The sequence below is a fragment of the Nothoprocta perdicaria genome, unplaced genomic scaffold (assembly GCF_003342845.1).
Source record: "Nothoprocta perdicaria isolate Ctin4 unplaced genomic scaffold, notPer1 scaffold_296, whole genome shotgun sequence".
Classification (NCBI taxonomy): domain Eukaryota; kingdom Metazoa; phylum Chordata; class Aves; order Tinamiformes; family Tinamidae; genus Nothoprocta; species Nothoprocta perdicaria.
Genome location: NW_020455528.1, coordinates 263,701 through 284,050, shown reverse-complemented (window position 1 = coordinate 284,050; position 20,350 = coordinate 263,701). Strand labels below are relative to the sequence as shown.

The window sequence follows — 20,350 nt, the reverse complement described above, 5'->3', positions numbered from 1 at the left end:
AAACAAACAAACAAAACCGCTAATTTTTAAATCACTAAAATATAAAAACATTAACAGTAACTATTAAACACAGAACAGAAAGTGAAATACGGCCAAGTGAAACACCGGCAACTTTAGCATACATTACTTTGTGCTTTTTTTCCCCTATTAGTTCAGCTATCAGCAGAAAACTGAGATACTAACTCGCTTGTTACAAGAATTTCCTCTCTGTTTACTTAGTCCTAACCGCCTGGCTTCGTAATGGAGCTTTCTGCTGGTGCCAGCTCTGCAGGACAGCTGACCACTGAGCAGCACCTCAGCCCCTCCAGCCTGTCTCCAAACATCACAGGGAGTCGATGCCCATGGCTTTTCATGGCTTTTCCTTGGCTTAAGGGTGGTTTTGCTCCTTGTGGCCCTTTGTTTCCTCCAGGGAAGCGCTGCTGTGGGGCCCACGGCCGGCGCTGTGGGGCGCGCAGAGGGGCTGCTGCTCCCCACAGGAGCGAGGGGCACCGCGGAGCGACGCTCGCGCAATGCGCTGCGGATACGTTCCCACCTCCTTTTAAACTGTGATCTCTGCCCACAAACACAGAAGAAGTGAAAAATCCCAAATAACGTGGGAAACTTGCAGTCTTCGGATAACAGAGCATTCAACACTGGTCAGCGGAAACATTCTGCTCTAAGCCCGGATTTTGCCAGGTGTCGAACACCCATTTCACAGCTCACGTGAAAAGCAGTGGAGGCTGCTCCACCTCAGCAGAGGCCTTTGGGCACAGAGCCTTGCATAGACAGACTAGCCACAGCTTAAAATGCATACAAATAAGACAAAGAAGAGAAAGCAAGCAAGCATGGTATACATAAAGAAGAGAATGCATGGTATGAACACTAAGACACAATCTACTCCTTTTCTGATGGCCACATCCTATGCCATGATTTTTTCTCCTCCCAGCTTCTCTGGGGTTGTGACAGACTCCGTACTTCTGAAACTCCTTAAAGCAGGACGCAGATTTGTCTGTCCTGCATGTGATGAACTTCATGCACATAAAGAAGTTAAAACCTGCTTTCGCTTCAGCTACTGGTGCTGAAAGACAGCTTTCCTCTAGCAAGGTCTTTAGGCGATTTAAAGAATAACTACTGCTTGCAGTGCTCTAGGATTATTCCAATTGCAATTCCTAGCATGAAGTGCAGTCGCTGAAGCCTCTGGCTTCACCTCATACAGCTCTAGGTCCTTTGACCCTTTCCTCATATTTCAGGATACAGGTGATTCCTCCAATCAAGGTTTGAAATGTAAGGACAGAGTAGTGGCAAACTGGCGATTTCAACACTCTTTCCAGGAAACAGTGAAGCAATAAAATCAGTCCTAGGGACGGAAACAAAATGTCCCACTGAAACATTCTTCACAGCTTGTTCCTACATTCAGTAGTTTGCAGAGAGACTCCTTGTAGCTTGCACCACTCCATTCAAACGCTGCCTCTCCCCTCCCGCCCGGCTCCCCACACTCCCCACGGGCACAGGCCTCAGAGACGTGCACGAGCAGCAGCTCTGCTTGCAGTCCTCCAATATGGCTCCTTAATAGAAATGCAAAGACCTGTGACACAGCAACCTTTAATAAGTCATTTGCTGCCAGCTGAAATGCTGTCATTGAGTAATGCAGTTGTCCCCCATGTCCTGAGCGTAGCGGTCCGACATCATAGTCCTTAACTCATCGATGTCCTTGCGCAACTGACAGACATCCAAGAGCTTCTTCGAAAGGGTTTCGGTGCTGTGGTAGTTTTCATTCTCTTCAGCTGAACAGTTCAGGGCTGGGAAAAACAAACCCCACGGTTAAAGCCTGCTCTCACCAACCGCTCTCAGGGATTGCTTACACTGGGCAGCCCGTTTAAAATGCCTGGAGGGTGTATGACATTTTAATTTAGCTACATGAGGACAAACTACGCTTCAGCATGATGAAGAAACAAAGAAGTGAGGTACTGTGTGGACTGAAGCCAATGCAGAGCCTATCTTTGTTTCTCTGAAAGACGGGCTTTGCTGTTTGCACTAAGGTCTGGGCTTTAGGACAAGCTCTACATCTCTGGGCAAGCTTGAGAGCTGAGCAAGCCCGAAGGACCAGACGTGCATCAGCAGTAGTGAAAATGGAGCCTCTTGGCAGTGGGATTTAACATGTGCAGATCCAGACCCAAACAACCCCCCCAGATGTATACACTCCCCGACCTGAGCCCCAGGGCCTTCCTGGACATCCCCATGAGGCCCTCCTGGCACTTGGCAGGAAACAGCCCTTAGCCTTGAGGTGACCACGCATGTCTCGGCAGGGACAGGCAGCCAAGGGGGGCTCCAACAGGGCGAGCAGATGTATCCCAGAGGAGGCCACAGGAAGAACCAGCTCTATCCTTGGGACTGGCAAGTGCCCGCACGCCCCTACCCACCCAGCAGGCCAGTGTTTGAAGAGAGCCATCCAGGCAGCACCTCTGAGCTACGCTTAGCTCCGAGCTTAGCCTAGCCTAGCTTTCCCTCTCGCGCGCCGCGCCGGGAGGAGCGCCCCACTTACATCTGATTCCCAGCAGCAAGGAAAGGTTGGGCTCCTTGCCCTGCGCTCGCTGCGTGAGGATGCTGCAGAGTGCCTTCAGGTCGTGCAGGCAGTGGGACATCTCCTGGAAGAGCTGCTCGGCCACGGGCAGCCTCTCGGCACCCGGCTGCCGGGGCTGCTCCGCCTGCCGCACGCGCTCCCGCAGAGCCGCGTTCTCCTCCGCCAGGCCCCGGAGCTGCGCCGGGCACAGAGCAGAGGGCCGCACGTGAGCTCGGGAGCAGCACGCGCATCGCGGGCTCCCGTTCAAGCCACAACCAGCAGCAAGTAAAATTAATTTTACCATCAAATATGCATGATATTTAATGCTCCAGAGCATGATAATTAAAGCTAACAGATGAACTTTAACCCAACTGTCTATTCAATGAGACCATTATTTACTGACCTTAACACTAAAACGATACTTTCTGAGGTAGAAGTGCTATATCAACCAAGCATCTAGCATGATGAACATGTATTAATCCCATAAAACCCTTCCACGAGCTATCATAATTACAGCACCGCTTTGTAATTTTCCCCTGCTGGTTTGGTGTGGGCCTTTGAAGGGGTTTTACTTACTTCAAAGAGAGTTTTATTTAATCGCTCAATGTTCGTTTCTTTTTCTTCAAGTTCATCTGTCATCTTCTGAACTGCCAGCTTTTCTTGCAAAAGTTTCTCTTGCGTAGACTAAATCACAGGAAAACAGAGGCAAAGAGTTTAAATTTTCATGGTGTATGTTAGCACTGACACAAATTCAGCCTCAATAAATTGTTATTTATTTATTTATTTATTGTCTTTGCATTATTTCCTCATCTATTATTTTCGGTCATGTTCCACCCAGTAAGTATTCAGCTGGAGCAACAGCTAACATTACACTCTAAATACCACCAAACCCTTTAATTGAAGGGTGTCAGTTTGTAAACAAAAACACTCAGGCAAAACTTTAACAAGGCAGACATGCAGTCTAAAATAACCACGCATATGTTTATTCTAGTCACATAATTTCACTTAAAATAAGGACATAAGTGACAACTAAGCTCCATTTGTGTAACTACTGTTTCATAACTAAGATCTGTATTTTTTTGTATCCCTACTTTTCATGAATACTGTGTGGGGGATTCTATAACCTTTCCCAACACAGAATTGATCTGCTGAATTTGCTATACAACTGAGAAGAAAGTCCCTGACAGCTGATAGCAGAGCAGTGACTTCTGCTTAAAATCATTCATACACAAGATCCATCACAATGCTTGACATCTCTCTACTGCATTCAGCAACAATTGTAGGTGATTTATTTGTATTTTACAGTATAATTTCAGCAGAAAGAATGATTATTGTCAGTAATAAAGCTAACAGAATGTTTACAGGACTTGGTTGTATTTAAGTCTTGGAGCTTTCCCTGTTTGACTTCCAGACCGACCTCAAGCAGCAATAAACTGTCATCAGCTGCTGCCGATTCCCCTCTTCCAGACTTTGTGTTGCAACTCACTGAGTCCCCATATAGCTGTGCAAAGCCCAGCTATAAAACATTTTAACACCAGATACATTAGGTTTGGAAGTACCACACAGCTCACCTGAGGCACATGCTCTGAAAGAATCACAGTGCTCATCAATTTATTACTTTGAATAACATTATGGAACCGCTACACCTAAAGTCTCACATTCTTACCTTATTCCAATGTCATTTAACTTGTATTTAACTTTTTAGTACGATAACGATACTCCTATTTCTCACAGATATGGAATCTATTAAATTATATTCAGTGTTACAGCCTTAAGCATTGAATTGCAGCAGAGTTTGACTATTCCAGATTAAACAAGTGAACTGTATCTTATTCTTACCATGGATTTCTGATTTTCACCCCACAGAGTTGAAGCTCAGAAAGGATTATATATTTCCACTTGGATTTTCGGTGTGAATTCAGTCTGACCATATTTTACCTTATGTCAAAAGCATGCAGATTTATTTTGCTACTTGGCTTTTATAACTGAATATATACCTTTCAAGGTCATTTGACAAAATTCATGAAAAGGAGTATTCAACTACCAATATGAGTACTAGTGGCAATGAATCTCGATTACACAAATTCCTGATGCTTTATGCCACAGAGCTATGTTCAACTTTCATGCAGAGATAACAAAAACCCCTCCTTTACGGTGTCACTCAGAAATCTGCTGCTGTACTACCATAATACATCAAAAGTCCTCCACCACCCTAACTCAGCAGCACATTAATATGTAAAACCTGTTATGCAATTTCAATTACAAGATGCAAATTCAATCTTATCGTGCACAAAATACAGCTAGAGCACTAATGCCAAAGCTGCCAAGGCTGCCCGCTTTGGCACAATTTTGCTTCTAACCCTCCATACAGTGGAACTGGAGATGGTGCTTTGGGAGGTGGAGGTGAAGCAGCACTTCACAAACCAGCAGAATTTATTTTACAGCATGACCTTGTGTGGTACAAATATTTTTCTTGAATTCCTGCAGATAACCTAGAGACTGATCTTCCAAAGCTGAAAATTTGCAGGGAGATTTCTCTTTACTTTTTGAATAAAATGCTCCTGTAAGTTCAAGTCACTCCTTAGTACAAGATATGCTTGAGGTGCTGCATGTTCCTTCTGCAACATCATCTGAAGCAGGTTAGATGGTGTGTACATAGGTGTGCATGGCGTGTGTACGTATACACACATATAAAATAACGTATCAGCTTCTATAGACACATCCTACCAGCTCTATCTAAGAAGTGCTAGTGTTGACAGGAAGGCTGAGTATTGAAAAGGAAGACGGGGTAAACACTGAGTGAAGGTTTTAATGGCCTGGCCACACACCGGAGGTGTGAAACCTTCACAAACAATTCCCTAACACTCCCAGCGAAACACCACTAATGTGGCAAAAAAGTCATTATTTTTTCATACCCTTTGCAAAATTGGAAGACAAAGGTGTTAAAATCTAGGCACTTAATCTGGATGAAAAGGTTTATTTTCACGTGAGCAATAAAAATCACCGGGTCGAGCTCAGAAATCACTACTTGTTTTTCAACAACTTTCGTGCACTTGACACGCTTCTCAGCTCACCCAGAGCAACCACCTAGAAGGGAAGCGTCCAGACAATCTGTATCCTAAAGATAGGCTGCTGCAGGGAACACAACTCCCTGCTGGAGTGCAAGGAAGGGAAGGAAGAAACCGGGCCCTGTTCTGTGTCAAAGGAAACCTGTTGTGCCAGGAGAGGCCAGGAAACAGCTCTGCTTGACGCATTTCCTTTGTAGTGCTGGTAGGTGAGTATGATCTGCAGTGATGCTGAATAGTCTTTTAAAATTTTCTCATCAACAGTGGCTGCTGGGAAAAAAAAAATGGTCATACTGGATCAGACTGAGAGTCCATCTAGCTCAGTATCACCTGCCTGTGACAATAGCCAAAAAGAAAATATTTAGGGAGGAAGAGGAGTACAGACCCCCAAAAGACTTGCCTAGTTTCTTGGCATCTTTGAATTGTCATAGTTCTTCATGCATTTCTCCTTCATGAAGGAGTCCAGTAATGTCCTGATCACACAGTCCTTCTCTAGGGTGGGTAGGTGGTGGGGAAGAGGTTTACACAGTTTATAACTACGTCCCTTCCCCTGTGTATTCTCAGAATTACATTTACCACTAAATTCATATTTACTACTCCAAAAACATCCTCCAGGACATTCCAAATAATACGAACATACTCAGCCTATGAGTAGCATCATTTAAAAGTTACTACTGAAAGTGAAAATCAATGTTTATTTCCAAAAGACAGATCTATATATGCTACCCTAAGCTTCAAGCTCAGAAGCAGCAGTACCAAAACAGCTGTCTGTATAAATGCATACAAAATTGGCTAATGTTTTAAAAAAACCTCAATATAAACATGATGGAAAGCAAGAGATCACAAATTCAGGAAATAGGAAAAAAGTGAGAATGGAGGAGATATGTGTAGGCGAGCTGTATATATTTCAACACAAACAGTAACAGAGAAGAGAATCTCAGAAAGTCTATGGTGCTCAATTTGCTACTTTTAAAGTTGCATTATTAAAATTATAGCATGAGGCCAGAATCTCTTTGTTAGCAGGGTTCCAGTCTCAGAAGGGGTAGCCACCGGGACTGGTTGACCACTGTTTTGCTGCTTGCCCAAACCTGCAGTGCAACCTGCAGTGCAGGCAGCCAAAGTAGAAGCACTTTCTTCACCCTTTCCTCACCAAGGCGCAAACCTATAACTGTAATTTTGCTGTATTGCACAAAAGCAAGAAAATAAGAGACAAATGCTAGCCTTGTAGTAGTAGCATGTGGAAATCAAAATATATCGTATCTGACTTGGATAACGGCTGAACAACTCACTGGGTTCTACTACCAGTAGTTTCTTTTTCAAATGCTCAGCTTCTGCCAGCACAAGACATACCTTCTTCCCTACAACCTGTATAATGTTTCCTTTTCTCCACAACAAACACTGGTCACCGAGGTTCCTGTCAAGGATCAGGAGTTTGACGTGTTAATCCAATCCACAGAGCCAAGCTGACTCCTAGTAACCTCTGCTGTCTTGAGAAATCCTTGGCTCCAAGCGAGGCACCCAAGAACCACCCAGAGAGTTAAAGTACCTAAATGAGGAACTGTCAAGAAGCTGCTGGAGAGGGACCTCCCAAAGCTGTGTGAGAATAAGGATGCTGCGTGACACCATTCTTCCATTTTATTCTCAGCATCTGCAAAGTGCTAAACCATACCAATGTCAGTCACAAATACAAAAACCTGAACCTTTCCTGAACGTGCAGGAAAGTGGAAGTCAACTATAGACCATAAAATTAAGTTCTTGGCATTTCTAGCCTTACCTCCTACTTGCAGAGGTAAAAGGAGGTAATTCAAATTTAATAATGTAATCTTTCTGAACAGAATCATTTCTCAGAATAAATGTCAAAATATATGCTTTTCCTTACCTGCAAGTCTAAAATCAGCCCAGCTATCTGATTCTGTTGATTGTCTATGATCTGGAAAATAAAATGGAGTAAGTTAAAAGGTTTGAAGCTGAATGTCTTCAGCTGACTATCTTCAGCTTCCTTTTTAAATCGTTATATATATATATATATATATATATATATATGTATATATGTATGTAGCCATGAGTTTCAAATGGCCAATCTTTGAAAATGTAAGTGAAAATGACAAGACATATATTCACATAACTGGAAATTCATGGAAAATAGACGCACAGACCATGAACAGACAGGTATTCAAAAAAATCTGCATTGGCAACAAAAGTGAAATTCCTTAGTGAGACCTATTTCTAAAACAAAAAGGAAGAAATGCAGTTCTGAAGGCTGAAGATGCCACTAAAGGTCAGCTTGCAGACTAACCTTACTGGCTTTCTCATTCTTTTCCTTGAGACTTTGGTTCTCATCCTGCAGCTGCTTTGTGTCCAGCATGGGGAGGCGAATTCCATCTTCCAGGCATTTCTCCACCTTCTGCTGCAAGCTGTTAAGCAGGAAAGCAGGCAGTGAGGGTCCCGAGAGCAAGGCCCGGTGTGTCCTAGGGACAGACCAGCAGCCCCCACCACCTTCTGACAGGCACCACAGAAGGACCAGGAACAAAACCCAGCCTCACCATGGAGCAAACCAAGAGCAGAGCAAGGACATAAAACCCCATCCCGGTGCAGCTCCCAGTGAGGAGCTCAAAGAGCAACAGGTCCCAGCTGCTCCCAGGAGCTGCTCGGCTCGGACCAGGCCTCTCTCTGCACGTGCACCGGAGCTCAGGGAGACGCTGGCAGTCGGGAAGCCCCAGGAGAGAATGGAGGCCCCATCCTGGTTCCTCCAGGGCCACGGCAGCGCCAGGGCCAGCAGGAAGCCTGGCCCTATGGGACCCCCAAGCTCTCTGTGTAGCCCCAGCTCCTGGGGCACACAGAGGGGTGCAGGAGAAGAGTATTTCAGGCTGTGCAGCACTTACTATGGGATGTTTCAGGGAAGGAACAAAGGTGGAAGAGGAAGGGAACTAGGTGGGCTCGGGAAGAACAAACACGGAATAACAGAGGGCTATTTGGATAAAAGGTGTGAATTTGTATAAGCAGGGCTGGTCACTATGTTCATCTGGCCATCCCCTGCAGCTCATTAGTGCGATCTGGCCAATCTTCCCATCCATATTCCCCCTTCCTGCTTCATCTCCTGTGTGGGGACAAACACACTCCCCGCCATGCACACAGCGGCCTGAGCAGCCGCATCCCAGGCGCGTGGGGCCGCTCGGAGCCGCCTGCACCAGCGGCCTCGCAGCGCCCTCGCGTATTCCCCGTGCCCCCCGGGGCGAGCGCTGAGGGGGCATGTGCCCCCCGGCTGCAGCTGCCCCACACGCAGCCTCGACCTTCACGCCGTGCGGGCTCCCAGGCGCAGGCAGGGCTGCCGCCCGCGCACCGCCTCGCAAAACGAAAATCCAATTCGCCGGTGCTAATCCTGCGGCCTGATTTAGAAACCAGCGGCCGCGGCAAGTATTCGCGGGCTGCCAGAAAGGACCGAGTGATCCCTCCAGATTACAGAGGCATCAAGAGAAACGGCCGTTCGCCTGTAAGATGGAAACAATGTGCCCAGTGACTGGGCTGGCAAGGTGTCCCCAGCAGCCTCTCATCATGGAAACACTTTCGGGCTGCCCTGGCACGCACATGCACGCAGCTGAGCGACGCTGCCCTGCTGCAACGTCCCCATAAATTACAGCGATTCCCTCCCCGATCTGATTTCTTTTTTTTAATGAAGCCTTTATGTAATTCCCTTAATTTAACATACACCTTTTTAACGTCTATCTGTCCCCCCCACATCACTTTCTTCTTAATAACTATTCAAGTTCAAGGATAGCACACCAGCTGCAGTTACATCTCCCTGTAAATATCCCCCAGCCTCAGTGCAAAGGTAAGAATTTATCTTTGACCCATAATTTATGTCTGACCCTTCCCCGGTTTCTCCATCACCTGATGCCCAGGGGGCTTTTCTACAGTTTGTGGCGGGATTAGTTACTAAGTATCAGTGCTGACAACCTCTGTGCAGGGCTATGCACCGCATGTGTATTCCACCTGTGAATTTCTGGCCCTAGTTTGTGAGGCCGTCGCAGCGGATCCTGGACCGGGAGCGGCTGCGAAGAGTTTCTAGGCAGACTTTCCTCTGTGGTGCTACCTGCAACTCAATTCAAATGGCACCTTGCTGGATTTCTTGCTGCATCACTCTGCCATTTCGCACGGTAATGTTATTTAATGCCGTGAAAAATCATTAGCACTATAATAGATTAAGACTGAAAAAAGAAGCGAGGTCTCGCCATGAGCTGGGGAAGCAGAGCCGCCTCCCGGAGAGTTCAAGGGGCCGCTCGTACCTCTGCACGGTGGTGACCAGCTCCTTCTCCTTCTTCTTCTGACAGACCAGCTGCAGCTCCCTCTCTCTGCACTGCGATCGGGCCTCTCCGAGCTTCTTTTCTAACTCGCTCAGGGTTTCCTGGAGTTGCTTGTTCTTCTCCTCTAGAATTTGCAGCTAGCACAGATTATTGTTAGTCAGACACGACGTTACATCAATAGAAGAGCAAGCCATGGCTTTGCAGTTACCTTCTGCACAACCTTAGGCCCTTCACCTATGTGTGTATGTTTATCCCTGGTACACCTATACAGAGCTTTCTAAAACATTCAGATACTTCTCTTCCTGAACAGATAAGAAAGAAAATATATGCTCTGAAAGAGCAAAACATTTGGCAGCAGGCACTGCATGGCATATATTTATTTGTAAAATGGAAACCCAACTCTTTCCACCTTACCTGCTTAGTCTGACCTTCTATATCGTCCAGCGTGGGCAGGTCAGCCAGGTATTTTTCTAAGGTTTCGATCCGCCTCTGTTTCTCTTTGTTTTGCTCAGACTCCTTCTGGCATTTCTTTTTTAAGCTATTAATATATCGGTCTCTAGTTTTAAGCTTAAAAAAAAAAAAAAAAAAAGGAAGAATATATATTTTATGGTTGCAATGGAAAATAAACTCGCTTTGCAGTCAGAGGCTGGTCACTCTGCAGCAACTGCACTCACAGCTGCACGTAAAAGTTGGTTATTGCAGAAAATAAAACCAAGGAATGATTCACTCTGCTTTATCTTAGCAGCTCCAAGCCACAGACCTGCACTGGGTCAGGCTCAAACCACAGTTCTGTCACTTCTGCTGAGTGCAGCACGTGTGAGAGCAGCCTTGGGAACTGAAAATATGCCAATTCCATGCCTAAAACATATGTAATTTTTCAAGAGTGTGGTTATTCATATGCAGCAAATGATCAGGGAATATCTCAGTCCAACCTCTTCCCCTGGCCTAACCAACAACATGAAAACACGGAGCCGTGAGAGCTTCACCCGACAGGAACCGCTGCCAAAAATCTGACCTTGCTGCCATCTGACACTCACATCAGAGGGCAGCACAGTGGAAATGTTCCCTTCTTGAACCAGCTGCCCTACAAGCATCTTAGCTGTGCACCAGCTTGCAGAGGAGATTTGCTATATTATATTATAAGCCCGTGACAACTGATCACAAAACACATTTGCATCCCTAGTAGTTACCTGCTTTATTATCTAGGACTGAAAAAGGTGAAGGGAGGCAGAAGGGAAATATATTCCAGTAACAATCTGATTTAATGGAAACCTGTATTTCTGTTTCTTCAAGCAACACGTAATAATTCACAGATAACAAATACTTGTCACCAGAGTAAATGTGAAATGTATTTTTATTTTGGTTGCTGGAGACGTGTATCTCACTGAGAAATGAATGCCTGGCACTGTCAGCATCAGAGCACAGTGATGGAGACTGCAGCAAGGCTTGAATTGATGATACCTGAAAAGGTTTGCCAGAAACAGCCCTCTGCACAGGCCAGGAAACTCAGGGCTGCCAAAACACTGGAAATCTCTGTATCTTCTATCTGGTCCTCAAAAGCTAACAAAGCTTTCAGGCAGCTCTAAAATCTTTCTGGTTAGACAAAGTTCTACTAAAACCCTCACCCCTGGAGGCAGTCAATGTTTTGCCACAGCACATCCTTCAGAAGCATTTGCTTCCCATTCCTGACAGAAGTCTTAAGAGAACGACATAAATAGAGGCACATGGGCCATGGGCTGCAGCACAGGAATTCCCAGGAATCTCATCCCAATGCTCCTTGAAGCCCTTCCCTCTGCTTCGCATGTATGGCTGAGGAGGGTGAGAGGGCATGTCCTCTCCCTTCTCACACCTCCACCACAGCTGTTTGTTCATTCCCTCTTGCTCGCCCTACTGAGAGGAAGGAAAGCGTCTCATGGGCCAAAAGCGAAGGTCTGCACGCTGGGTTAAGTGCTGCGTGCTCAAAACTGCAGGACAGGACAGGGCAGCGCTGCTGGCAAACATGGGGCAGCCGGAGAATTAAAAATTTATGCCAGCAACCTCCACCGGCACTCGCATGTGCTCTTTTACTCAAGCTCACACGGGCAGAGCTCACCTCACTGCTCATTTGCTTCAACTTTCTACCATTTCCCACTTGGCCAAACCTGGTTTGGGGCTGAGGAGCCTTGTGTCCCTCACCTGGGGACCACCCTAGTGCAGTTATCAGCAACACTCACCTTGACCAGGAGATAGGGAGCAGCTTTTGCCCCCTAGCATGAGCCAGGGCCACTGTGCCCTTCTGCCTTTGGGCTCATCTCCCTGACAGCCCAGGCTCACAGAGAGGTTGAGGTTGGAGGAGACCTCTAGAGATCATCTAGTCCAACCCCCCTGCTCCAGCAGGGACACCCAGAGCACGGGACACAGGGCGGCATCCAGGTTTGGATCAAGGAGAAGGCAACAACAAGGAGGTCTCCCCTAGTCCTTAGGGGGCACCGCTCAGCTGCATGTCCTTGCTACACAGGACGGCTGTCAGGGCCCTCAAATCTAACCTGGATTTTGCTTCCGCTCCTAACAAGGCCCTTGTCAAGACTCTTCCAGTGCAGAGCCATCTAAGATGGACCCTCCCCTTGGCTCAGACTAAATTCCACTTGGTGCACCCCAGAAAAGCTACAAGAGAATCTCACCCATGGAGCAGTCACATTTGGGCTATTAGACACAACACAGAGCACAAGGCCTGAATCTCCCATGCTGAAAACACAGATTCCATTTTCACACCTTTTTTTTTTTAATGCTATGTTATTTACTTTTCTTTTACACTTCTAACCATACAATTTTTTTTGGCTTGGAATTGAACAACTTTTTTTTGAAAGCAAGTTTAACTGATAAACTGTCAGCATTAGGTCTAGAACATCATTTCTCCTGGTATCACATTTTAGGATGTATTCACTTCAACTCAGATTTATCTGCTGCAACACCTACTATCAGTATCTACCAATTTTTCTATCACCTTTTGAAAGCTACCTTTCGAAATCTGTCAGCAACCCCCACACACTAAGTTGCTTCCTGGCAAGCAAAACATCTGTTAACAGCATCAAAGGAAATTTAAAATATGAAAGACACTTACTTTCTCTTCCATCTTCTTCTTCTCCTCACTAGATTTGTTTGAGATTTGCTTCAGAAATTCACTGAGCTGCAGCTCCTTATTCTCGGCTGCTGCCACCTTCCGCTCGAGCTCTTCCAGGTGTGACGCTGATCTCTCTGCAAACTGAGGTTGCAACGATGCACTCTCATACTGTGGTGGCTTATGGCAAAAAAAAAAAAAAAAAGGCATAAAATAAATATCACAAAAATACTATTGATTACTGGAGTAACACGTATTTTCTTTTTTCCACTGTCAGGCAGGGTGAGGTTTGATTTTCAGAGAGCACAATTTTCAGGAGCCTTTATTATCTGGAGAAGAAAGAAGCTGGAGGCCTCAGCATGGAGAGCACATGCAGGTGGACACTGGGGCCAACTCCCGCTCAGACTAAGGGGGACAGGGAGTTGTCTTCAAAAGAGGCTAGAAGGGATGCAGCGGCGGGCAAGCAAGGCAGATCTGATTATTAAAAAAATTGTTAAAAAAAGTTAAAAGTTAAAGTTAACCTAAGTAGGCAAATAAACCAAGCAGAACTACTTAGACCCATTATAAATTTCTTAAATTTTTAAAATGACGAATGATGAAAAGAAGCTCCTGTTTTATTTAGAGCGTTTTGTGGGATATTAAGGTATGCACACTAAAATTTCACCTTCTGCAACATTGTTTTAAAATCTTAATCTAGCCTGAATTTAAATATTTTATAGAAGAAATTCTGGAAGCACCAAAAGCCCAAATTCCTGGTCCTACGTGTCTGAGAAAATTCCTAAACACTTAACTTCATCCTGAGGCACCACTTGAGTTTCTCTCCTGCCCCACATGACCCAGAGTCTACCCTGGGGCACAGCTGTGCCCTTCGGAGGCCTTGATGAGCGCTACAGAATCACTACAGAATGGCTGCGGCTGAGGGTGCCTCGGGAGACCATCTAGTCCATCACCACACACACAGGCTAGCTCAGATTCCGGTGCAGCTCTTGTGACAAGATAAAAGGTAACAGAAGAGGGGCAGGTGAAGCATTTCTTCACACATCTCTCACGCACGTTCACTTTCTACACATCCTTTCATACGCTACAGGTATGCCTGGGGGCTCACGTGCACTTGTGTGCAGCAGCGAGGCCAGAGCCAGAGCACTAAGAGAGCTCGCTTGGATCTGCGCTTGGGGGCTGCAGCCTGTGCTGCCCCACCTGGGTATTCGCTGATATTTGTCTTAGCTAGGCTGAAACTAGGACAGACAGGCCCCCAATACCACCTCGTTCCTCCGGGAACGAGATGCTTCCTAGGAGTCCTCAACCACACCCTACTCAGGTGCCTCATGCAAGAGTACTCCAGCAGTGTCCATTTGAGTTGTCACATCTCTTCCATGTATTTTATGGATACTGTGTCCCTAGTATCCTTTAGAAAGTAACTCTCGTCTTCAGAGGACCTTTATCACACATTTTCCAGTACTCCCTTCCTGAAACACTTCCTCTCAAGATCTCCCTGTATGCCCAGGCTACATGCACATTGCTACAATCCCCCATTCCTACCTTATTTTTATTATGTTTCAAAGTTAATTTATTTTAATATTATGTACAGATTTGTCTTCTGCAAACATAAAGTATTTACCTGTGGGATAAACAATTTACAGCACTTCCAGAATACCCTTCTCTATGCAAGCTACAGTCACACAATTGTACACCCAGCAAATAAGGCACAAAAGCTTTGCATTTTGGCCTGCAGAAAACAGCAGATACTCTTTCAGATGCCATTTCCTGGGTTCCTGGGTACAGGAAAACTCCTTTAACAGCAAACAGCCACCTTACCTGCAAGTTTGTCATGTAGGGCTCTTCACAGTTCACAAGATGGCTCAGTCTTGCATGCTGAGCTCGTAATTCATTTTCCCTTATCTTCTGGTGTAAACTGTTAATTTGCTGCTTTTGCCTGTAATATGCAGATTTGAAAGGAAAGGGAAGGGAAGAGATTGGGATAACATAGATCTTAAGATGTATACTTGGGAATATTTTAACTATGCTGTTAACCTGCTTAATCTCCTCCACATTGTCAAATGAACCAGTAACAAATACTACATACATACATATGCATATGTATGTTTGTATATATCTATATAAGAGCATAGTTAGTAAACTGGGTAAAAATATGATTTGAAAAGTGGTTTTTGAAGGAAAGGGAGATTTGGTAATTGTGTCCTCACTTACTCCTGCGGCCAAATGTGCAAGCAGAAAAACGCTTGGGAGCACAAACAAAACACACCATTTTTCTGACTTCTGCTCTGCGCTGTTTCTCTTCATGAGAGCTGACTTCTGGCTTACAAAACAAGGGGAGCAAAAAGAAATTGAGACAAAAAGAGGCACTGCATAAGAAAGAGAGCATGGCTTTCCCATGAGCTCTTTTTACTCCCCTTATGTCCCTTTCAATCAATGCTGTGTGTGCGCAGTCTCCCCAAGCTAGGGCTAAGTGCCAGGGTGGAGACTAAGCCCAAATTAACCCGTTAACCCAGTGGCTGGGGCCGTGCACAGCAGAAGCAGCGCTCCACCACTGTTTAACCCACAGCTGCCCTGGCAGTGGCGGCCGGCAGGGCAGCAAGAGCCGGGCCACGGCTCCAGCCGCAGCGTCGCGGGGACGGGCACGGGGAGCTTGGCTGTGCAAAGAGGAACGGGCACAAACCAACCCCCTGCGCAGCACGAGGTGTCTCTGACCCGTGGGACGCGGCTACTTTCCCAATTAATTTAAAGTTTACTCCTTTAGTTCACTTCCTTGGTGGTTTTTTTTAACTGTCTTTTTTTTATACTAGGAGACATTTGCATGCAAGCATGAAATTGTTTCTCAAAACATCTTTAAACATGTAATATGATTCGCTTTTCTGGAAATTGTGATGCTGAATTGACACGACTAAACCCCAAAACCGAAGAGGTCATAAACAGCAAACACAGGCTAACTTCAAGGAAACACCTGCCTGTGCACAGAGGAGAAAGGTAAATCCTCTCGAAGGAGAGCGCGGGATCAGTATTTGTGGGGCACGCTGTTCTTACAACGAGCATCTTGGAAATTTTATCATGAGACAAACAAAAAATATGAGGCAGAAGAAAAACAGGGAAGCACAAGGTTCCCCTAAAGATGTATGAGCTGAAGAGATGCCAGCTGCAAATTTTAAGACGGGAAAAAATTACTTAAAGGGAGTATCTTTATGTCAATCAAGAATTGAGACTAATGGGAAACCAGTCTAAAACACAATGTGATTCTGTTGTATCTTTACAAAACTCATGGTTGTTCTCCCCCCTCAGTACGGGATTTATTGTATGATGGCTCTACAAACAAAAAGCTACAACTTATCTTAGAAAAAGCAGATGTCAAGATGAGGATGAAGAATATGCTCTTTACTGGTAATAGCTCATATACAGGGAGCACAAGAGCTTGTGCGACTGCGTAAGAAAATATAAAGTGCTGACGAGTTTTGTTGCATGCTTAGCCACAGGCTGCAAAGTCATTTAGTATGAGAAGCCTGTGGTCAAACTCACGTTTCTTTTTTTATCATCTCCCTATTTACTGGTAATATTTGTAATGTCTGGTGACATTGAGCAGATCCAATATCCCTGACAATAACTTTGCTGCATCTGCTTTGCGGCTACTCGTATCTCGAGCAGGCCGCAGGGCTGCCTCCTTGGGCTGCCTCTGCAGCACACTCACAGCGGTTCCAGAGCCTGAACTAAGCATTTTGAAACACTTCCGAACTTCCAGCGATGTTACCGTATTTCCTTCCATAATCCTTCCCCTACCCTAGCAAATCTCTGCAGGAAAGAAGGGAAACAAGGGAATCTGCAGGGAAGCGGCTGGCCCGGAGCGCAGCCACGAAGGTTAACACGCTCCTCCCTCCGTGGACTCGGCCAGCAAAACACACAGGACAAATATTTCCAGCCTCTGGAGATCCTGTGCAGCTTCTTCACATCTCAAAATACGATTAACCTTGCAGTAACCAGGAAAAAGAGACAGAAAGACAGAAAGGAAACAGAGCAGCAGGTACAAGCAAGGCAGGTCCCACAGCTGCGTGCAGTGCCGACGCCGCACCTGCTTCCCCGGGAGGTAATTCCACTCTCAAATTCCCATTTCTTCCCTGCCCGTGAATGAGCATTGCCACTCCACGTCAGCGGCAAAACGAGAGCTACTGCGTGAGCTCGCTGGAAGGGCTCAAATGGTCTCAAATTTCCCTGTTGGACAGAGGATAAAAGCATTTCTGGAGCCTTTCTTGTATTTCCCTTTAGATTCCTGTCCGGCACTTTTCTTCCATTGCCCCCAGGCTTAAAGAGGAGGGGAAAAAAAAAAAAAAAAAAAAAAAAAAAGGAAGGTGATACCCTGCGCTAACTTCAACAACCAACCTATGGCACTCCAAGCGGGATGGAGGCGGGGGGGGGTGGGGGGAAAGAGGATTAAAAAACAGATAAATAAAAACGACTGTTAACTTGTCCAACGCATGAACAAAAAAGACCCTTCTGTGCTGGGCATTTAGGAGCATTCCCTGCTTAAATGGATGCTTCAGAGGAGGATTTCATTAATGAGGAGATGCACAAGCTCCGGCTCCCCGTGCAGCCCATCCCCAGCTGCAGGGGCAGCGCGGAGCGGCTGCTGGTGCCGCATCCTCCCTCCGGCGCTCTCCCAACCGGACCCGTTCCAGTGGGCAACAAGGAAGGTGGAGCCACTACGGTGAAATAACTGGGGGCGGGGGGGAACCACTGATTTTAATTCATCTGTAGTTCTGTGCTTGGCTCAAAACAACCCTTTTTGGGAATTGAATTTTGAAGAGATTTCTTTAAAACCCACATCTGTCCGAAAAGCCCCTCCTCCCTTTAACTTTAAAATTTTGCCTAATTTATGTTTCTTAGGAGGGCTATCCTATAGGTCAAGAAAGAGGTCCCACGGTTTGAACACCTGAAGGACTTCAGAACAGAGCTCCTTCCGCCAGAAAACAGACATCCCGAGCTTCCTAACCAATCAAGGACACTTGCTGCTCACCTTCGAAGATCACGAGCTGCGGAGAAGTTGCTGCTTTAGGTGAAAATGCTTGAACAGATTTCCTCAGAATCAGGATGTAAAGTATAATATAACACGGGTCTTTCCAAAGCACAAATAGCTCTGGTCCACACAATTAGAGGCATCCTGCTTTGTTTAGTGACTGAAGAAGCTGGATACTAGTTTTCAGACCTCTTTGTTTTAAAGGTATAACCTCTTGGGAGACATATCCCAATGTGCAAAGCACTGATAGGGAGAGAGATTAGTCCTAAAAACAATGCAGATACATTGTCCATAGCTCCGAAGATAAAACGGCCAAGGAATGACGCTATCACTGAAGCTGGGGACTGAAAATGGCCTCAGATTTCTTATGCAGGAAGTCTATTCATTCATTTATTTATTTATTCGAAGGCACTTTAAAGCTCTGCGGTTCAAAGCAGATGTTTCCTTCCTACCAGTGGCAGGAGCAGCTCATCCCGAGCAGCGGGGCGGCGCAGGGAGGCCAGGCGGCAGCACGGCCAGCACCTGCAGCGGGCTCCAGCGAAAGCTTTGTGCTACTCAGGCAAGCAGGGAGCGAGGAAGCGGGGGTGCAGACACCAGGGCCTGCTCGGGCAGCAGGGTGCGTTAAGCAGAGCGTCTCCAGCAGGTCGAGGGAGGGGATCATCCCCCTATATACAGCCCTGGTGAGGCCACATCTGGAGACTGTGTCCAGTTCTGGGCTGCCCAGGACAAGAGGGATGTGGAGCTGCTGGAGAGAGTCCAGCGCAGGGCTACCAGGATGATCAGGGGCCTGGAACATCTGCCCTATGAGCAAAGGCTGAGAGAGCTGGGTCTGTTCAGCCTGGAGAAGAGGAGGCTGAGGGGGGACCTGACCAGTGTGTATAAATACCTCAAGGGAGGCAGTGAGGAGGAGGGGGCGGCCTCTTTTCAGGGGTGGCCAGCGACAGGACTAGAGGAAACGGCCACAAGCTGAGGCACCAAAAGTTCCATGGGAACTTAAGGAAACACTTCTTAACAGTGAGGGTGACAGAGCCCTGGAACAGGCTGCCCAGGGAGGTTGTGGAGTCTCCTTCTCTGGAGATCTTTAAAACCCGCTTGGATGCCGCCCTGTGCCCCGTGCTCTAGGTGACCCTGCGTGTGCAGAGGGGTTGGACTCGATGACCTCTGAGGTCCCTTCCAACCTTCGGCATTCTGTGATTCTATGAGTCTCTATGAGTCTCCCTCTGCAGGGGTTTCAGCAACAAGCCTGCATTTCCCTCACTGCTCTTCATCGCTGTCCAAAGCAAGAGCTTCCCAAAACAAAGCACAGAATAAGGAAATCGGCGGAAGCGAAGGCACCTGCGGAGGGAGCGACGTGGGATGGCAGCAGCTCCGGAGGGAGCAGCGCGGGGCGGCCGCTGGCCACAGGCCAGGCCGGCCGGGCGGCGAGAGCGGCGCCCACGGCACAGGCGGCTGCACGGAGCGCCGCGGCCTCAGCTCTCCACTTGGGCGCCCAGGAAAGGTGGAAATCACTCGGAGAGTGGCCAAAGAACAGCTAAAGCCACCAGAGGTCTAGAAAATACGACCCATGAGGAAGGGCTGAGACGTATTAGGAAAAGTTTTCCTATGTTTAAGCCAATAAATCAGCAAGCCATCCAACCCAGGAAGCCGGCAGAACATCTGTTATCGGAGGCTTTACGGACAGGCTACACGAGCACCTACGAGCAATGAGGAGCTCTAGCTCATCCGCCCTTCGCCCTGGCACACAGATTAGACAGGGCCTTTCCAGCCTGCCCTCTTCCATCATAGCCAAGGCTTGGGCTCTTACACAAAAATCTAATGAAAGATTGTTAACGGTTTCCATTTCACTGACATTAGTTGTATTCACCTATGAGAAGCTGAACCTACAAAGCTGCTAAAATAATTACCCTATAGCAGAGCCATCCTGAAAGTTTGCTAGCTCAAGATACAAAAACCTCAAGCACAAATTAGCAATGTTAAGAGCAACACATGCTTTTCAAGGCATTACTGTGAGCAAACGGTATTTCCCACCCTGAGAGGGTTTCTTACAGCCTTACTGCCTGCACAGGACCCTTTTTCTATGTACTCATTCCTATCCAAGGTGGCATGAAACTTTTAGTATGACTTCCTATGTTGCTCAACCAGATACAGGAATGTTGAAGATTTTGACACGACATCCCCAAAATCGAGAGAACTGCAGCTGTGCCTCAGCAGCAACATGAGGATTATCAAAATACACAGAGTCTGATACCAACAAATCAGGACAGGGCAATTTGACAAAAGGCCAAGGAAATTAACTGTCCAAACGAAAACACCCAAGCAAAATTCCTCTAG

At 46.5% G+C, this 20,350-nt stretch overlaps 1 protein-coding gene across 1 annotated transcript in view; it reads right to left on the bottom strand.

The window, feature by feature from the left end:
- Positions 1–204: 204 nt before the first annotated feature.
- Positions 205–20,350, bottom strand: part of CEP85L (centrosomal protein 85 like) — an 80,657-nt gene continuing 60,511 nt past the window's right edge. The window contains exons 5-13 of the mRNA XM_026041853.1: positions 14,818–14,935; positions 13,006–13,182; positions 10,320–10,472; positions 9,888–10,042; positions 7,901–8,018; positions 7,484–7,534; positions 3,116–3,223; positions 2,522–2,735; positions 205–1,778 (exon numbers count right to left, since the gene is read on the bottom strand). Of these exons, the coding sequence (XP_025897638.1) occupies positions 1,615–1,778; positions 2,522–2,735; positions 3,116–3,223; positions 7,484–7,534; positions 7,901–8,018; positions 9,888–10,042; positions 10,320–10,472; positions 13,006–13,182; positions 14,818–14,935 (1,258 nt within the window). The 3' untranslated portion in view covers positions 205–1,614. The remainder of the gene's footprint in view (positions 1,779–2,521; positions 2,736–3,115; positions 3,224–7,483; positions 7,535–7,900; positions 8,019–9,887; positions 10,043–10,319; positions 10,473–13,005; positions 13,183–14,817; positions 14,936–20,350) is intronic.